General features: G+C 50.5%; 8 protein-coding genes and 1 pseudogene across 9 annotated transcripts; 8 read left to right on the forward strand and 1 right to left on the reverse strand.

Annotated features, from left to right (window-relative positions):
• Positions 1–196: 196 nt before the first annotated feature.
• Positions 197–745, forward strand: TEOVI_000042100 (cytidine deaminase, putative; the record flags this gene model as incomplete). Its single annotated transcript, XM_067222534.1, has 1 exon — positions 197–745. The coding sequence occupies one exon, from the start codon at positions 197–199 to the stop codon at positions 743–745; it is 549 nt and encodes a 182-aa protein (XP_067078635.1).
• Positions 746–1,634: 889 nt separating this feature from the next.
• TEOVI_000042200 (uncharacterized protein) lies at positions 1,635–2,291 on the forward strand (the record flags this gene model as incomplete). The annotated part of the gene is made up of 1 exon (XM_067222535.1): positions 1,635–2,291. The coding sequence occupies one exon, from the start codon at positions 1,635–1,637 to the stop codon at positions 2,289–2,291; it is 657 nt and encodes a 218-aa protein (XP_067078636.1).
• Positions 2,292–3,023: 732 nt separating this feature from the next.
• On the forward strand, positions 3,024–3,269 carry TEOVI_000042300 (uncharacterized protein; the record flags this gene model as incomplete). The annotated part of the gene is made up of 1 exon (XM_067222536.1): positions 3,024–3,269. The coding sequence occupies one exon, from the start codon at positions 3,024–3,026 to the stop codon at positions 3,267–3,269; it is 246 nt and encodes an 81-aa protein (XP_067078637.1).
• Positions 3,270–3,514: 245 nt separating this feature from the next.
• TEOVI_000042400 (uncharacterized protein) lies at positions 3,515–3,727 on the reverse strand (the record flags this gene model as incomplete). The annotated part of the gene is made up of 1 exon (XM_067222537.1): positions 3,515–3,727. One exon carries the CDS (start codon positions 3,725–3,727, stop codon positions 3,515–3,517), a length of 213 nt encoding a protein of 70 aa, XP_067078638.1.
• Positions 3,728–4,592: 865 nt separating this feature from the next.
• TEOVI_000042500 (uncharacterized protein) lies at positions 4,593–6,080 on the forward strand (the record flags this gene model as incomplete). Its single annotated transcript, XM_067222538.1, has 1 exon — positions 4,593–6,080. The coding sequence occupies one exon, from the start codon at positions 4,593–4,595 to the stop codon at positions 6,078–6,080; it is 1,488 nt and encodes a 495-aa protein (XP_067078639.1).
• A 603-nt stretch (positions 6,081–6,683) lies between these two features.
• On the forward strand, positions 6,684–7,109 carry TEOVI_000042600 (uncharacterized protein; the record flags this gene model as incomplete). Its single annotated transcript, XM_067222539.1, has 1 exon — positions 6,684–7,109. One exon carries the CDS (start codon positions 6,684–6,686, stop codon positions 7,107–7,109), a length of 426 nt encoding a protein of 141 aa, XP_067078640.1.
• Positions 7,110–7,118: 9 nt separating this feature from the next.
• On the forward strand, positions 7,119–7,519 carry TEOVI_000042700:pseudogene (annotated as a pseudogene). Its single transcript is given in 2 exon segments — positions 7,119–7,169; positions 7,172–7,519. Coding segments are annotated over 2 exon segments (399 nt in total).
• A 214-nt stretch (positions 7,520–7,733) lies between these two features.
• Positions 7,734–8,276, forward strand: TEOVI_000042800 (histone acetyltransferase subunit NuA4, putative; the record flags this gene model as incomplete). The annotated part of the gene is made up of 1 exon (XM_067222540.1): positions 7,734–8,276. One exon carries the CDS (start codon positions 7,734–7,736, stop codon positions 8,274–8,276), a length of 543 nt encoding a protein of 180 aa, XP_067078641.1.
• An 882-nt stretch (positions 8,277–9,158) lies between these two features.
• TEOVI_000042900 (uncharacterized protein) lies at positions 9,159–17,054 on the forward strand (the record flags this gene model as incomplete). Its single annotated transcript, XM_067222541.1, has 1 exon — positions 9,159–17,054. One exon carries the CDS (start codon positions 9,159–9,161, stop codon positions 17,052–17,054), a length of 7,896 nt encoding a protein of 2,631 aa, XP_067078642.1.
• Between the last annotated feature and the right edge of the window lie 1,587 nt (positions 17,055–18,641).

An 18,641-nucleotide genomic window follows, 5' to 3' on the forward strand; every position in this document is an offset into this window, starting at 1 on the left:
ATACGCGTGCGAATCACTAGAAGGTGTCGCTTTGCCACGGCCAATGGCACTCTCTGTTTTCTGGTGTGTAAAAACGTTGTCGAAGGCAGGGGGGGGGGTTACGGTAACGAACGACATTGCAATCTTTTCCTATTTTTCCCCATTTTGTTACGGCCACGTGTTTAGACACTACCATAGGGAGAAGCATCGCGTCACAATGCAATGCTCATCATTGAAGACCGGTTGCTTGAAGCTACTATCTCAACTTCCAGAGGGACTGCAGCAAGCTGGACGCACCGCAGTTAGTGCCCACCAGCGAAGTTACTGTCCATATTCTAACTTTGCGGTGGGTGCTGCGCTCCTCCACGACGACGGGAATGTTACTTCGGGTTGCAATTACGAAACTTGTGTTTACAAGGGGACATGTGCCGAGGCTTGTGCTATTGTGAAGGCTAACATGGATGGGTATCGTACCGCGCAAGCGGTTGCTATTTACGGCCGCAGTGTGCTACCCACTGCCGCTGCCGCAGCGGCTGATGCCACAGTCCCTCCATGTGGATTCTGCCGGCAGCTGCTCGCTGAAGTTGCTGATTTATCGGGAAATATGAACGACTTTCTTGTTGTCCTTGTTACTTTTGACCAGGAGCACGCGAGGCTCTTTCGACTTTCAGAGTTGCTGCCGCAACCGTTCGGACCAAGCAGTATCGGCATGGACGTGGCCGCACTTGCGACAGGAGAACACTCAAGGTGTCCAGGAACTTTCTGAGTAAACGCTTTCTGAGGGGGCGAGAGAAGTGCGGGAGTGAATAAATTGGAGTGCTTCATCTAATGCTGCGATAATCTTCTGAGCACATATGCACGATGAAGCAACTGGGCTCATCATTACGTACCCCCAGATGATAAGTAGTGTGTTTTCTCACTGCACGTGCGAGCCTCGTTCAAGGACTGTTTCCCACCTTTTCACAGGTTGGCTTCACTGAGTCTACACGAAAGGACTTGGGTGTGAATGAGCAGCACGGATGCCAGTAACAATCGTTCACCCAACAGTTGGTAACTATAGTTTGAGCGAAACAATGAAAGGCGTTGTAACATTTTCAATCCTCTTAACGTGATAGACAGGAGGGTGGTCAGGATTTCTTAACACCGTGACTGTGTTGCGTTGAAAAGTGAGGAACCGAGGAGAAGATTCGGGATTGGATCCTTCCTTAATGAACACAAAATTTCCTCATCTCGCTTCTTCCGGCACGTGGCTGAGGGGCCATCTAGCTGGGTGCTTGGTTCGTTTGCAGCAACTTTCCCGCGATTCTTTTTTTTTTGCTGCTGCTTATTATACCGTTTTGGATTGTTTCAGAAAAAAGTTGATTGTGGACGTAGCAGTCGATATATATATATATATATATATATATACATAATTGTGTGGGTGGATGTATGCGCTGGGCAGGTATTTGAGGTGATTCCACTGTATTTTGGATAGCACTTGTCCCCGTAACCCCAGCCCTGTTGCATCACATGACACACATTTGGGCCCGCACAAGAAAAAAGAGCTTTCGAACTGTGCTTTCTCTTTCCTTTCTTTGCTACAGCTGCCGGCGTCAGCGCCAGCCTCGCTTCGCAGTAGAAGGCATTCCTTACTATTCAAAACTTCTAAAAGCCATATGGAGGAAGCGAAAGAGAATGTCCAACTGGACGCAGGTGGTGGTGAATACTCCCGGGAACGAGAGGTTGCCGTACAGTCGGCGGCTGCAGACGGATTTACTGTGGACCGCGGTGATGCAGACGCCGCCTTTGCTGCTGACTTCTTGTCCCCTGTTCACAAAAAGTCGCCTTCTCTATGTGGATCCTGTGATGGGGAGTTCTTTGGAAAGATGCAGTCGCCCGGAAGCTGCGCTACAGAGGGCGTTACTGCATTTTATGCCGCCGGTGAGAACGAGATCAACATCGACGTGGAGAGTGGTGATAATCATGATATACCAGCTATCACAATTTGGGTTCCCACAGCCTTCACAAAGGCAGCTGGACGGCGGATATGCATACGGGAGCAGCGTTGCATTACTCAGGACTCGCCGTACTGGCGGTTGCTTAATGAGTGCCCCCTTGCCGAGGGGTTCGCTGACAATACAGAAGTTGAGGAAAAGCAGACGGGTGACTCCCACCAACAGTACCCCCGAAGTTTACAGCCGCACTGGCGCCGGCGGCGGCGGGAATCAAATGTATTTCTGTCGCCAATGCCTTACGAGGAGTCTTTTGCTACCTTACCTCGGTGCCGGTCGTGCCCCTCAAGTCTGGGAAGTAGAATTTCGTGGGAGAATTAGCTTTATGCTCTTCTTCCTCTGCCTGGGCCGACGGGAACATGGGTTTTCTCCCCAGCCCCACCAACCCCTGAGCAACACCGGTCTTCACACTATGCCTCGAGTAAGTTAGTGCACTACCTCGGAAGGCGGGTTTGGAATAACAAATGGGAACAGATATTAGGGGGATTTGGGTATGCGGTGGTGGGGCATGGGGTCTGTGTACACAGTCGTACAGGGGTTTCCAACCCACAGAGCTCTGTTGTCGTGTGGGTGTAAGGCACATGCTTTCCTGGCTGCCGAATTATCTTATAATACTTTTTTATTTTAGTTCACTGTCCGTGTGTTGCCTTGGATGATATGTTTCAGATCTCTGCGCGATTTTTTGTTGGTTTGGCCGCTGCGAACGTGTGTGTGTGTGTTTTCATGTTTTGGAGTTACGTACTGTTTTTTTTTTTAACCATAGTTGTAGCAAAACTCACTGGACAACAAAGTCGTACCTCAGTACGTTTCGTTTGGTTACCTTTTTTTTGCTATTTATTGGTTAACGTCGACAAGGATAAGAGCGTGTGTTGTGTGTGTGAATCCGCATGTAAGGCCAGTCGTTGGCGGACATGTGCTGACTGTATTTTTTCTCAGTGCCAGTGCTGCTTCCTCTTCTCATTGTCACCCTTCTGCTGGATTCATCTGGATACGTTTAGAGTGCTGAGAAGGGTGAGGGGGAAAGGTAAGGTTTGTGAGTGCATACCGGGCATCATGAGTTTTGGCCTTGAATACAGCGAGGGACAGCGCGACTATCTCGAGCGCATTGGTGTAGGCCCCCTCCTTGAGGATTTCGTTGCCGATGCTGTCCGCGAGAAGCCTAATGATGTTTACGAGTTCCTACGACAATGGGCGACTGCGCGGCGCGCGAAGGCGACGGCTGCCACTCATGAAAAGTCTGCCCGAGTCATTCAACGCGCTTTCCGAAACTACCGCTCGCGGTTAACCGCAACTGCCTAAGCGATGCAAGAAACATCTGCCTTTTAGAGGATAGAAAGTGACAAGATGAGCATGTGGGGTTTGATTGTTGAGTGTGAGATGCCAAACTCCATGTACCAGGGAAGCATGAATGTATTTTTTGTGAGCGCCTCCACACGCACACTCTAATTGATGTGGTTGAACACCAGACAGATGGTGTTTGGCGTTGAATTTTGCATGTGAAGCTGTATAATTATCGGCGTTTTCACCTCCCGATCGACAACGTCTCATGCTTTTCCTTTTGTGCCAGCGTTGTAGTGAAGGGGGCCACTATGCCATGCCCGTTTCCTACTGTAGGGAAGGATATGGTCCACACTGTTTTGTGCGGTGCCCCACTCGACCGCGGAAGGTAGAATAGAGGGAAAGCAGTTGGAAACGAGGAGAAGAAAAGAGAAGATACGGTTGAAAAATAAAAACTTACGGAATGTACGGTGTCGCATTTTGTCCGTCCCTTTACTAACCCTGACACCCGAGGAAGAGGTATGGAATCGTAAAGTAACAATTATATTTCTTTTACATTGTTTACTGCTGAGCTAAGATTCATTGAGGGATACCCAAGCACGGTAATCACTTTTCCCCCCTTTTTTGATATTTCGTGGTTTAGAGAACAATATGGTTAGTTCCCAACGGGCATGACTGCTTCCACTTGGGTTCCTGAGGCGTGTGAGAGTGTGAGTGTTGTACAGCACAGAAAATGAAGCTAGTTATGGCGTGCCGCTGCTGCTCTAGTGCCGACACTGTGCGAGATGCGTTATTTTGTACCTTCCCCAGGAGTGTCTGCCTTAGTTTTAATCTAATCCTTTCTTCACCCTCTGTGCTTTCTTGATTTGAACCTACTCTCTCCCCTCCATGCATTCAAGGCACAACACGGGGCAATCCGAGGTCAGTGAGCTTCACTTCGTGCCGCATGATGCCTTCTGGTGGCTCCGGAGAAGCATGTGTTGGTCTGCTTCGTGATGATCCCGCGAACTGAGTGTACCTTTTTTCAGCACTTTCGTGCAATGGAATGTAATGGCACGGTGCCCTCTTGTTGGGGTGTACTGATAGCAGATTTAACGGGAAACGTGCTGATATAGTTGCCTTCTCTGTTTTATTGATTTGTTATTTCGATCTGCGTCTGTATATTTTTAAATTTTTCTTCACCTTTTTGTTAGAAGGTGTCCGACTGAAAGGGTATTGCTCATATATCTTATTTTTGACGGGGACCCACCCATCCATAGAGCTACACACATCTTTGTGTATTTGCGGTTGGGTGCGGCCGTCTTTTTGTACCGTTATTTAGAAAATTTTGTTGAAAGCCTTCCTATGATCGACAAATCGCCCCGTGGTGGCTTCTTTGAGCGCTATGTGGATACCCTTCCCCCGAAGGAATCGGGATCCCACTTGACGGTTCGCAGCGGGACGACGCCCGGCCGTTTTTTACCAACTGCGGAGACGCTCTCTCCATATCCGGATGGTGTTTGCTTAAGAGCACATCAGGAACACATACCAAACCCAGGGCTAATGGACACGGCAAGGTCAATTGAGAGTCTTATGCCGTTTGAAGTGAAGGGTTGCAAGGCATCGTCGGCACTTCCAAATATACAACTCAGCGAAGTGGCTGTCGAGTACGGATTCCGCCAGCCGGTGGCAGCCTCAGACGATCGTTGTTTGGCTGATTGTTGCATCAACGACTCCGGCTATTGGACCTTGTGCTTTGCAACGGAGTCCGGTGCCAAACTGGGCGAGTTGAAAGTACCAGCACCATGTGAAGAGGAGGGAGCGAATTTTGACGACGTCATGGGTATAATTCATGATAAGGCTGCACTTCTTAAGTTTCAGGTGCTGTACGTTACATACTTGGATAAGGATTTTGATTCTTTTGCGTTGCTGACGCCACAGACGGTGCAATTCCACGCCGACTGCTTTCATGTAATTGTTGAAGTGAAAAAAGATGAGACGGGCCAGATGGCAGATGTGCCGTTAGAGCTTGCGGCACCATCGGAAGCACTTGCAGTGGAGGGGACTAAGACCCTCTTGAAGGTGGATGGTGTTGTAAAGCGAACTGGCGGTTACGGGACTGTGTTGAGTTCTCCAAACGCATTGGCTTCGCTGTTGTTCAGGGCTCCACAGGTTAAGGGCCACGTACCAGCACCTGAAGAGGAGCTGAGACTTGATGAGGCCGTTTGCCGTGATCTTAGCGTAGAGGAGGAGATAAGCCGCGGGAAGATAAGTTCCGATGAGGCTACTACACGACTCATCCTGCGTGCAACTGAGAGCACGGCGATGTACAGAATGTCAAGGTATTCACTGTCTAACTGCAAGCAAACCCAAGTGGAAGAATTACCGCAATCGACTGATCAGGCTTCATTACAAATGTCCTCCGAACGTGTGGAGCCGGCGCAGAATAACGGAAATTGTTCGGATGAGCCTTCGTCATCGGTTCAGCTGTCTCTTATAGAACGTATGAATTTGTTTTCTCTTCATGTTGACAGTCCGATGAAGGTTGAGCCGGACAAGTGCGTTCCCCGGGTCACACGACTGCGTCTGACTTCCCCTGATGAGGAATGGAGTGATTTGATTCAGAAAGACTTTGGCAGATTGACGGGTGCCGTTGTGCTAGACCTCTGTTCTTCTTTGGGCATACCGCGTGAGGCTATCACGACGTCGTTTAGTGCCCCCAATTCGTTATTGGTAATCATAACAAGGCTCAGCTACGATACACGCACGAGCCGCCAGTTTCAGTCTGCCCTCTGGGAACATGGCTTCCCCAACTTAATGCAGCTTTATGACCTCATTCCCCAACATCGTTGAGTATTGGGAGTTGGACTTGGGATGTGGCTTTGCATAGCTGACTTCAGCAGAAAAGAGGAAGGGGGAACCTGGGGCCCTGTCTGTACTGGGTTCGAACGACGTAAGGACGTATGCGGATACGTACACTCATACAGTGGTAAGAACCTGTCGTTCATAATTGAGGTGAGTGAGCGGGCGTGAGTGGATCACTGGCGTTGGGATTGGCGTCTCCATGTCGGGTATTGCGTCTATTGTGGCTGCTCCACCTCGCCGTTGGTGGATGGGCGCAGTTCAAGGACTCGTGCGGTCGAGGAGGATGGTTTGTAAAGAGGATGAGAAATAAGCGGGTAGTGGTGGAGGTATGAGGTGGAACTCTGTGTACAAGGGTTAGATAGCAATACATGAGAAGGGGTGGAAGGCAATGGCTGGAAGTAGCAGTGGGCTAGGTAGTACAACCAATGGAAAGGTACTGGGAGATACTCGTGAGACAGCGGACTCCTCCAAAGTGGCAGCGCAACATTTTAAGGGAGACTTTCGTTAAACCAGTGCTTTTCATCGCAACTTTCTTTCCCCTTGTTTAATTCTCCGGGCAATAGTGGTAGTTGTTAGGAGCTTTTACATCGTATGACGATTGTTTTATTGTGTACTTTATTGTCCCAATTATCATCATTCGTATTGCGCTGCATTCCATTACATCGCTGTTTTCTTTTTCGGTTTCCGCATTTGCGTTTGGTGGCTCATTTGGGCTTCAAACGCTACCCCACCACTGTACTGTCAATCTGTTTCTTGAGTAGATGTGCGTCTACCTCTCTGTCTTTGTGCATTTGTGCACATACAAGTACAGGAAAACGTTGTACGCTGTTTGTTCCAGGCGCGTTTATAATATTTTCTTCCCCCGTCGTTTTGTATCTTGCTCAGCTGCAGTTCTCCTGTGTACATTTATGTTGGCTTCAGAACGTTGCAGCCGTTTCTTTAAGGACGCATGAGGGTGTCGTGTATTTTTCAGCGAGTGAGCAGTTCGCGCTTTGGATGCGGGAGGAGGGAGATTAAGCACGGACAATGAAAGGGTTACTGATAGTAGATGGGTGGAAGTGGACGACGAAAAAAAAAGTAGATACCAACGAGAGAAAATAAACGGAAAAAGCAGCGTGAGACAGGATGATTTCGGCGTCCCTCTGCTTTGTTTTTGCGTTTTCTCTCTTTTCTTTGTCTCTTTCTTCGCAATCTTCTCAGAATCTTACCCCTTCATAAGTTCATTGTTCCCCTGCCTCTCTGTGTGTTCTACATCGAAGCCGCTGGCGGTGGGAGGCACCTTCTCAGTTCTCCGACCACAATGTAAAATTAACGGGCTTAGGGACGTTTCTCCCCTTTTCTTTTCTTTGAGTTCCTTCTCCGCTTTTTGCAGTTTGTTGCCTCCTTTTGTGCGTGTTGGCGCTGCTTACCTTGCGCTCTGTATGTGAGTGACTCAAATAATACTTTAGTTTCGTGCTACTTACAGTTGTCCGGTACCTGTGTTTTCTTTTGATCGTTTTTTTTGTTCTCTCTTTTTTGCCTTTTCCTTGGTTGCTGCCGTCGTAAGGTAGTTCAGATTGCCTCTGGTGAACGCTGAGCGTTGCCACAGTGGGTAATAGACTGTAAGAACTCACACGCACTTTAGAGGCGCGAGCTGGTTGCATGTCCGGTAGGGGTCATGGTCGGGGTAGAGGGGTAGCGGCGCCCCCAGGGAGCAAAAGGGAAGTAAAAGCCAGTTCCGCTCTTGCTGAGCCACAGGAGAACGGCACCGCGACGGCACAGTCGCAGTTGCAGTATCTGCAGGCTCGTCGTGAAGCTATAGAGAGGCAGTTAGAGGGGCTGGATGTTTGCGTATACGACCTTGAGACGACCTATCTTCGGCACTATGTAGAGCTCGGGGGCTGCCTTTTTGATGGTTTTGGCCTGGAGCGGCAGCAACTGTGGTGTACCGCAACTGCAACTGCCACTGCAACCTCGACTTCTGCTAGCACTACCGCCAGCAGCTCATCGTTGGGTACGGCTCTCGATGCCAGAGTTGCCGCTTATCGCGAGCGGTTGCACCGCTTCACGCCCAGTGATCGAATCTTTACCGCATCATCCGTTGGGGCTCTAGGGACTGTTGAGCGGGTGAAAACTCTTGAAGCCGCTCAGGAGGAGGCAGAGGCAACGAAGCGCACGCGTAAGCGGGCACGTGGGAAGGGATAATATGGTCGTGGCGATGAAAGGACATGTCTCGGCGTGTTAACCGTTTTGCGTTCCTGGGAACCAGTTTGATGCGCACGTTGATGGGCATTTCCACCTCTTAACTGGGTCAGGGTAATGTTTCTGACCGAGCTGACTAGTTTTCTTTGTGCCTTTCCACCCATCTTGTAACATATATGCTTGGTTTTTTTTTGCGCGTTGTTTACCTTAGATCGAATACGGTCGAACCACTTCTTGTATTGTTTTTTTGTCGCTTTCCCCCCCTACACTGTTCACACCAGTTTTAGCTGTCTTACACGACCGCGTGTATAAAGAAGCTGCCACTCGCTGTTTGCAGGCTCCCTACTACAGCTTCTACCTGACGCGTGGATTGCCAAGCAGAAAAGTAGTAGGAAATTGGAAAGGGAAGAAGGTGAAAACTGGTGGAGGAAGCAGGGGAAGAGTCGAAACGACAACAGCAGCCGCGGTGTGGTTTCTGTGGGGCTTTCTTTCGGTTGTCGTCGATAGGCACGTATACGTACTTTTACTTTTCGTTGTTTGCGGGCTCTGGGGAGAGTGACAAGGTTTCAGGGCGAAGTTTTACGAACGGTGTAGCTAATAATCGTGGCAATAAGGATCCCACGAGGAGACAAGTAAAGAGTAGTCTGTCACGAGTACTAACATTAATAAGGCGAAGGGATATAGCATTGGTGGGAATAGAGCGGAAGGAAAGGATTTCGTGTGCGTTGGCGCTTAATATAAGGAACTCTTTTTACCTTTCGATCAGAGTCGTAACAAACTCGCTCAATTATTCTGCTGGAGCATCTCAGTAAAGCGAAAGAAAGCAGTACCACCTGCAAGGGGGAGGGTGCAAGCGGTGGAAGGCTTAAGTAACTGCTTGAGCAAATGTCGTCTCAACTCGCTTCGCAGCTACAGAAGTTGCAGCATCGACCAGTGGACGACAAACGTCTATCCGGGTCGTTCTTATTCAGCGATGGTGATTCACGTAACTTTTCGCGTGAACAGATACATCAGCTTGCTGTCCACGGTCTTCAAACACTGATTGCGGTTGACAATCGCTTCCACTTCTTTGTTAACCGACTCTTTGACCCACATGGTACTCGTGCAGAGCGGAAGCAACTTAGAAGGGACGCCAACCAGGAACTGAACGAGGCGGTGGAACAGTTCCTTACGCTGCTTAGTCCCCACATTTTTCTTACTGCAGCGCATCAAGTTTTCGAATATCTCGTACGTGTGCATGAGGTGCACGTTTACAACGTTTCAGCGGTGCTACGTGCCTTCTTGCCATACCATGATCACAGTTTGTTTTCTCGTGTGCTGCTGCTGCTGGATTTGCGAGATACTGGTCTTGAGTTCCTTGCAGCAAATCAGGAGACCGGATCCCCACTGCTTCGGGAACACTTGGTGCAGGCGTGCGCTGTGAGTAGAAAAGTATTGCAACTCGTGTGTCTTACCGTTGCGATATCGGTGCGAATGCGCGTTCACAACAGCGCTGCACACGCGCTTTTCGCCGGTGTGGCGGTTCAGTTGGCTTCCTACCCCAACGCCGAGGCAACATGGCGCGTACTTTTACCATTTGTTGTGGAATTCATAACCGTTGGGAGATCAACAGAGAAACTGTCTAATTCTGAGTTGCAGGAGGTAAATGAAGGTGACGAGAGTCCATGGATTGGTGAGGACTTAGATGGCAGCGGGGTGTCGAGATTTTCACCCAGTCGGGAGGCTGCGTGCAGCGCGCTCGTGGCGCTGGTGGCGTGGAGTAATGAGGTGAAGTTGTCATCCGCAACCCTGAGAGCCGTTGTGAAACCAATTTACCATCTGTTGACTACAGGTGTGGATGGTTCCGCCTCTTTCACCGTTTCAGTGGTTGATCTGTTAGCGGTTCTTGATGTACTCTTCCATACTCAGCGCGAGGCTGTGTTGGACGTCACGTTTTCGCCCCAACTTAAGTTCATGCTCTCGTTTCCGTGGGGACATTGGGTCCGGTTTATCGACTCTTCTGAGGCGCGGATATGCGACACCCTTGTTTCCGTGCTGTTGCGTGACTGTCTCTACCGGCTTAAATCGACCCATTCACTGCAGTCAGTTTCGTCTGACGTCCTGGTGTTTGTGCAGTGTGCTGTGGAGTTTTTACCTCTCAACGATGCACTTGTGGCAGAGACGATAGCGACGTTATTGTCGTGCAACGTTGAGGAGACGGCGACAATGGCGAACCACCAAAACGGAGAGAACGAAGAGGAGGTCCACTTGGGCGTGAAGCAGTTACAAAGCGGCCGAAGGGGTAGTAAATATGGGCAGAGTTCGACCGGGAGGAAGTGTGTGACCATGTGGATACAAGCTCTCGAGAGGCGCTTCTGCCACGTTTTTGATACTACGCTGTCGCAGTTGCTCAATGATGTCACTACCCAGAATGCTGCCGCAAGGTTTCTTGCGCGGCACCTCAGTGGTGCGCGGTACGAACTGCTGGAAGTCCGTGGATCGTCTGGGTCAACGGAACAACTGCCGTTGTTCGCTTGTCTACTGCATCCGGTTGCAGAGGTGCGACGATTTGCGGCGGAGCGCATGAGGGAGATGTCTATCGGACAGTTAACCACGTCATCCTTATCGACACTGGACGGTAGCCGAGGTAATGAAAGGGGAAACACTCTTCTGGACCTTCTTGGCCACGTAGCACAGTACGAGCAGTCACCAGAAGTTGCCATGGTGTTTCTGGAAGTCGCCGGTGCTGCGTCCAACAAACTTATACGCGTGATCCTGTCAAGTGGAGCGGGGGCCGGGGAAACGCCTTCAAGGTCTTTTTCAGATGAAACACAGGGTTCCGGCAACCCTGTGGACGACGCGATCGCCATTTTGCGGAGGTTGTTTCGTTGCTTCTGGACGATGACTGTCACTCAAGGCTGTGTTGCGATACAGGAGAGGTTCTACCAGTTGATCCTCCTTCCACTCATGCAACAGGTTGATGAGCAACGGGGGGTATTTCTGGGTGGGTCGAAGAAGAAGCTGAAAGTTCCCGAGATGGGAGATGCCTGTCGTATCGGATGGGGTCTGCTGCTTTACTATGCGACATTGTTGTACGTACATGCTATTGATCTGCTTGTGCGGGAAAGGAGTGTCAATGGAGGGTCCGCCAAGGAGCGTTTGTGTGCCGGGGAAAGTACAGATGCCGAGTTGACTAAGTTGGTGATGAAATTAGAGAAGCATTTGGCGGAAACCGTTCCGGGCATTGGTCGGACGGCAACTCTCTTTACCCCTGCGTTGTACCCGGGATGTGATCCACTGTATGAATTTGCCGATTGTGATGCCAGCACTGAAGGCGGAAAGAGCGCCGCGGCCTTCATGGGTGGTGTGACCAGTCTCTTAGACGATGAACAAGGGGAGGAGGGGTTCTGCCTTTCTGTGTTTGAATGCACCCCATTACTGTTGGCGCTCTACCATGAGGCTTCTGTGCAGGTTCGTCCGACCCTCGAGCGGCTGCTGTGTCTGCGTGAGGCTAACGAAGATGACCGTCCTTCCGCGAGGGCAATTATGCTCGAGTGTTGCGTGGGCTGCGCGGCGCTATTATCAACAGCTTATGATTCTGAGCTGGCCGACGTCACACACATGCTGTTCCAGTTCTTTGTGAGTGGTAGGAACGGCGGCGTCCGTACCAGTAAGTATTCTATTGGGATGAGAGGCGGCTACTTGATGAATTTACAGGGATCACAAAGAGCGGCAGCGGGCGGGATGAGAGGACGTGTTGGACGAGGAGCTGCAAACGACGGGTCGTCGCCATTTTTGCCGAAAAATCTGTTTACCAGGATAATGGGTGCCACTATTCGCATCAGCATGGAAACGCGTTTGACTAGAAACTCTGAGGTCGGTAGTTGCGTTGAGGGCGAGAAGATGGCGTTCAATTCAACCAATACGCTGGCGTACATGGGGCGTTTGCTGGGTTATTTGGATGCCCCCCTCCCGGCTGCGGCAGTCAGTCCCATGTGGCTTCCACCCGCTTACCTGCATATGCTGGAGTTGTGTAACACCGCTAGCGACGTTGCGGGCGATGACTGGAATGTACAGCTACCCGTGGACTGGTTCCGTCTCGTCTACCGCTCCGTGTTCGAGTCCCCTGTCACTCTGAAATCGAACTGTGGAAGTTACTTCTCTCTGTCAGGGTTATTTGTGGCTGTGACCTCACCCCTAGCCGCGCCGGCTGGTCGCCGGGAGGATGTATTGACAACGTTGCAGGGGCTCATACTTTCTGCTGCGGACGATGTTAAGAGGAGTACCAGAGACGCAAAGAAGAGACTAACGATAACTAACATGAGCAGCGCACAGCTATTTTTGGAGGCTGCGTTGCGTCAGGGATCCATTTCCATCACAACACTGAATGCCCTCGTTGAGGCAATAGCTCTGGAGGATTCTCACGCACACCTGACGCACACCGCCTCCGAGCTTCTGTGCCGCATGATAGTTGACGGAGTTGGAAACGGTGGAAATGAAGAAACAACAGCGCCCTTTTCCTTTCTGAACCTTGTGGTGGAGCACTTCTATCCACTGCGCGCCCGGAAAAGTGGCATCGTGGTTAACGCTCTCCTGCCGCTTTTAATATCACTTCTAGAAGCGGGCGGCGACGGTGGAGAGGGGACGGTGAGCCCAGAAGCAGCAAACTTTGTGCAAGCCATCTGCAATCGCGCACAGATTTGCGCAGAAATGGCAACCATCAGCAACGAAGAAAAGAATGCCTTACTGCAGCTGAACCTTACCCTTGTTCGCCACCCGTTTCTTCGAGTCAGTGGTCGCCGTACCCGCTTAGTGTATCGCCACGCCCTCAGTACCTTTGCTTCGGTGTTGAGTCGGGGGTGTGATGTATCTTCTGCAAACCCACTTGTCTTTGTACCAAAGCCAACGCGAAATACTTCACAAGGCACGAATAATTTATTGGAAAAAAGCGACGACGAGGATTACGCCAAAAGGGTGGCTAGTGTGGTTTCGGAGGTGGTACTGGACGACGCTGTTTGCCTAAGTCGGATGGGTGCTGATGCACTTTCACTGTTGGTCGGTACTGTTGGCGGCTACCAACGCCTATTTTTACCACTTGTGTCACAGAAACTGAAACAGCGGAGTCCGGACTTGTCAATTATTGCGGATGCGCTCGAGTCAGTTGCAGCTGCGTCACCTTCCTCGCCATTACCGGTGTCGGAAGGAGAGGGAGGGGATACGGTGGACGCATGGGAGCCACCATCGTGGTGTACTCTTTATGACCCGCTGAAGTCCACAGATGTTGAGTCTATTCTTCAGCTTTGTGCGAAGTCGTTGAGTCGGGCCGATGGCGGGGAAGAAATTGTGTGGAGACGAGAAGGCAACACCTTACCAGCACTGCGCATTCTGTGTGCTATTTTTGAATCATCGCACTTGATCAGGTTCGATGGGGACGATGTGGGCAAAAGAGAGGGGGAAGGAGGAGAGGACTTGGGGGATTCATCATTATTTAATTTGGTTAGAGAGGTTCTGAATTCGTTCCCGCTGGCATCCCTGCTTCCACTTCTCGAAGACAACGATAGTGCTGATGTTGGTGCCTCTGGGAACTCGTTGTATCGCCTTGCTTTGTCATTTATTCGTTGCCTTGTGAATCTGTGTCTTTCGTCACCAGGGGCATTAAACGATGGTCAGCCAGATGGCGCAGCGGTTATACGCCAAGAAGTTGTGAGGCAGAGTGTAATCCTCATGGCTGGCTTATTTACTCCGGATTTACCGTCGTCAAGCGGAGCACAGAAGCCGGCTTCGGCATCTGAAGCTGCACGCCCCAATTCCGTTTTTTCTGGCCGCACCATCGGTACCGTCACAGAGTTGCTAAGGATCGTTTCGCCGCTTTTTACCCCCGCTGTTACACCAATGCATTCCAATGATTTTTCTGTTGGTGGAAGGGTTGCGCTGCATATACCGGTCGTCGCCCTTCTCATCCGTCTGGAGTCGGTAAACTTCGAGTCTGGAAAACACAACTACACCAGTGCCATGGAGGTATGCCGCCATCTCTTAGTTAGTTTTGATGTGCAAACACAGCTGCTTTGTCTCACGGGTATGATGGAGCTGCTTGTTGATCCGCACAAACAACTTTCCCTATCGTCGCCAAAGGTTGGTGGTAATCGGAGAGGAAAGGTCGAAGGTATGGACACAGGTGACGTCGGGTGTTCTGAAAATGATGATGATTACACTATGAAGCGGCTGTTTCGGAAGCTATTGAAACCCAATCAAGTGGTAAATCGACAGGAGGAGATTATGTACCTCATCAACGACACGATTAAATCAGAGGAGTTCCTCGCCGGGTTTGTGGCGCTCCAGCACAGCACCGCGGTGCTTTGTTTGGACACAGCACATGCTGATGGTGGTGTACAAAGGGACGATACCAGTGGGACCAAATATGGAGAGAGCTCCTTGTTTGAGGGAATCGACAAAAGCAACGAGTGCATGGCACTCCTTGTTGCCTCTCTCAAACTGTTTGCATACTACACGGAGCTCAACACAGCCACAGAAAACGATGCCGGCACCGCTGCTGCCAGTCAACATTCCGATGGTGGGTTTGTGGGCGCCCCGGCGTACGGGGAAAAAAAGGCGTTTGTGATGCTGTTGGAACTCCTCGCTGGCAACACGCTGGCTTGTGTACTTGCCGGTATTAATGAACCTACATTTGTTTTGTGCATGAAGAACCTTCTTACAGACCACCGTGCGGCGGTGCAGTTGAAGGGACTGGAAATGCTGCTGGACCGCTTGCACAACGCTTTGCCAACTGTTGAGCAGATCCTCACGAAGGAGGAGGTGGAACGGGGGCGCCAGAAGCTACGCGATCCCAAGAGCAGATTAACCCTTACAGACGTTGTTCGCCTTAAGGCAAGACCATTTGCGACGAAGCGGTCCTTCACCCTCTTCTCTCATATTTTCGCGTTGATGATGTCGGCGGCGAGGGTGCAGGTTGGAAAAGCCGAGAGGGTAGACAATTTGAGGTTACTGACACTCAGCGTTGCATGTATGGAGGAACTTGTTCGTATTATAGCTAGTGGTGGTAGTCAACACGCAGAGGCGGCTCTACTAAACGTAAACCGTACTGCTCGGGTAACGGAAGACAGACTTAACAAACTGTTTGGCAACCATTCCCGCGTGAAGGAAGTTCATCGTTGGGTGGACAGCATGGTTTCTGTACTACCCCGTGTTATTCGGTCGTGTCGTAATCAGGATGAAGAGCATACGCACGGCTCCAAGGAGGATTGTCTGTTTGCCGCAGCTGCTCTTTTGACGGCGCTCGGCACAGTGAGCCAGGTGATGGGTACTGCTTTCACCGTGCCGCATAGTAACGTCATACTGCAAGTCGTAGTGGATGCTGCCGTTTTTGCAGCAGCGGGTGTCCCACCTACCGTTTCACGGGGTGAAGTGGGGTCCGTGCTTCGTCAGTCATCTCTCAATTGCTTACTTCGTACCTTTCCGTCGTCCTGGCTCATGTGCCAGCCATACCTTTCCCGCATCATTTACGTCGCGACACACTTGCAAAACGTCGATGACACGGAGACTAACTATCTTAGTGTGGAGGTGATGTCTATGTTGGAGGTTGCCCTTGAGCCGCAGTTGTTTATTGAGGCATCCGCCGAGTGCGTGCGGGGGATTGTCGAACAGGAGGTGGCCGCAGATGAATCGGGGAAGCGATCAAAAAGGGTTCTGCGCGTGCGGGTTGACACCCACTCTCTAGCACTGCTTTACTCCAGTATACAACGGCGGGTGACGAGCCTTGGCCGCGAGGAGTTAAAACATTTGAGTCTCTTCGTGGGAGGAACCACAGCTCGTGACAACTTTTGGCTCTCATCGATGCAGACGCTAGCCAGTGCACCGACGCTTCCATCACCAGATGCCGTTCAGCCAGTTCTCGAGGCATACACGATGTTCTTTTTAAAGTTTAAGGCCAAACACTGTACATCTTTCATATCCACAATGGCTGAGTGGGCCTTTGGTGGAGCTGCGGAGGGCTTCGTCAAATCGACTGAGAAACAGCAGGCAAAGGAGTCGGCAGGCAAAGAATCTGAGGACGTGCGGGAGAGGGACGACGTAGCGTCCGTTCCCCGTGTGATTGTGCATCGTTGGCTTCTCTTCTATGCATTGTGCAACCATTTGCTGGAGAGGTTGGGATCCATCATGGATTTTGCGTTTCCTGTTCTTCTGCCGTACATCGTCGGTACCCTTGCGAGCTACTGCTCATCTACAACACATGCTGCGCGCCATGCGGCAGATCTCATAGCGCGTACGCTTGAAGGTGCGCTCAACAGCATCAGGATCATAGCTTCCGCCCAAACAGCACCACCGCACCATGATCATAGCATTCCGGTGGACAATTACCTTGCAACACACGAGGTGTTCAGCGCCGTAATGCCTGCAGTCGTTCGGCAACTCACAAATCTCGTGTACCTTGCCGACAGCACACATGACTACGCCTTTCGCGCGGAGCAATGTGTCATCCCTGCTGTCCGTGCGCTGTTCCTCTCATTGACATCTTCCAAGCAGCAGAGCGACACTCAACGTGAAGTGCTGCGTTCGCTTCGTCACCCGAGTCGTCATGTACGGCGTGTGGCGCTGTTGTGTCTTGATCGCATTTACGAGGACGGTGGAGGTGAATTGGCTGCGCGGCTCATGGCTGAAATGCTTCCTTCCGTTGCGGAGCTTACAGAGGACCGCGACGACGTCGTTGTGGAGCAGGCGCGGAGGTTGTGTGGACATCTTTCATCCATTACGGGCCAAGATGTCCTGTATGCGATGGGTTCCTGATACCCGCTGCAATGGGAAGGGTGTGCCTTGGAGTACATGTACATGATGACATCTCGGTGAGGTAGCTCTCTAAGTCAAGAGCTGGTTACTATCTTTCATTTCCAATTTTTTTTAAATGGTATTACAGATCAGTTGGGGAAATGACGGCGAGCGTCTCGCTTGTGGATAAGTGGGGGAGCGCACGCACATCGCGAAATTGGGCGTGCGTCGCGGTGGCAGTTGGACGTGGAAACATTTGCAGCGGAAGGATACAATGGGAGATAACAGGTGTACTGGGCCCAAATGGGTGAACGGGGGCATTAATGTAGTTGTTTTTTTCCATTCCTTTAGATGGTCCCACTTTTTTACTTCTACTGCTACCTTTTCCCCCTCTTGACAGATGTGGTGTTGGTGGCATTTCAGAGTGAGGCCTGCTCAAACTTTGCGTTGTTTACCTGCGGGAGTGACGCATGGGTGAGGGACAAAGGTTTTGGTCTTGGTATCCCTTCTTTATTTTTCTCTACAGTTTTTAAATTTTTAAATTTTAAGGTTCTCGTTAAGCGTTTAAGTTCTAAGTTGAAAAATAAACCATCAGGACCGGGAGTGTTGGTGAGGAGCCCCTCTTTGATGCATGAATAATATCCATTTTTTGTACCCTCGTGATAAGGTTCAGAGGTGCTCTCTGTGCAGCGCTTCGAACGTCTCTCTATCCCGCAAAGGCAGCGGTAGCCATTTCTTTCCTTCCTTTCTGTCATTGTCATTTTTTTGATGAAAGGAAGTGGAAGTGAAGTATGTTTTGTTAAGGACAGATGAGTACGAATAATGCAACTTCTGCACCGTGGAAGTTGTGGCGGCAGCAGCGGCTCGCCATAAGTGACTGCTGGTGTTCATAAATTTTCCAACACTGTTGGCTGCCCGAGAAACTACTCAGTCCTTTTTTATCCCCCTTTCGCATGGTGTAAATGAGGGGGAGTGCAGGGTAAGTTCCTTCCCGGGTGTCTTTAGTGCATTTAGCGCCACACATTCCAATCGTTTCTTTCCCGCTTCCTTCCACCAAAGGTTGTGGGGCGGCGCGGTATTGGAAGGGGGGTCGATCTTTCATTCATGTATTTGTATACATGTTGGATAGAGGCGGACTGACACGGAGCCGCTCGCGGCTTAAGAAATAAAAAGCCGGTAAATCTCAGAAAGGTTTAACACGGCGACACGATTATCATGAGCCGTTGTATAGCGACTTGCGCAGTGAGCACCTTATTGGCAAGGTTCTAAAGGACGGGAGTATAGCCTCTAATGTACGTATGCTGCCACATGTACATGACTCTCCGTATCACTTTTAACCTCTGCCGTACAAGACGCTATATAAACAAAACAGAGGAATGAACTGGTACAGAATCTTCGTCGCAGATGTTTTGCACACACCGCTTTCTTACATGTGCCATATCGATGAAATTACACTATTTTCGGTTACACATTGACAAGGGACGCCTACACACAAAGACAGTAATGCACTACAACCAAGATGTCATAGAATGCCACGTTAAAACAGGTTGCCCCGCTCACCACTTGATCCATTTACCAGCAATCATGCCCCCTCTGCGAAAAAAAAAA

The sequence above is a fragment of the Trypanosoma equiperdum genome, assembly GCF_001457755.1.
Source record: "Trypanosoma equiperdum strain OVI genome assembly, contig: ctg_164, whole genome shotgun sequence".
Classification (NCBI taxonomy): domain Eukaryota; phylum Euglenozoa; class Kinetoplastea; order Trypanosomatida; family Trypanosomatidae; genus Trypanosoma; species Trypanosoma equiperdum.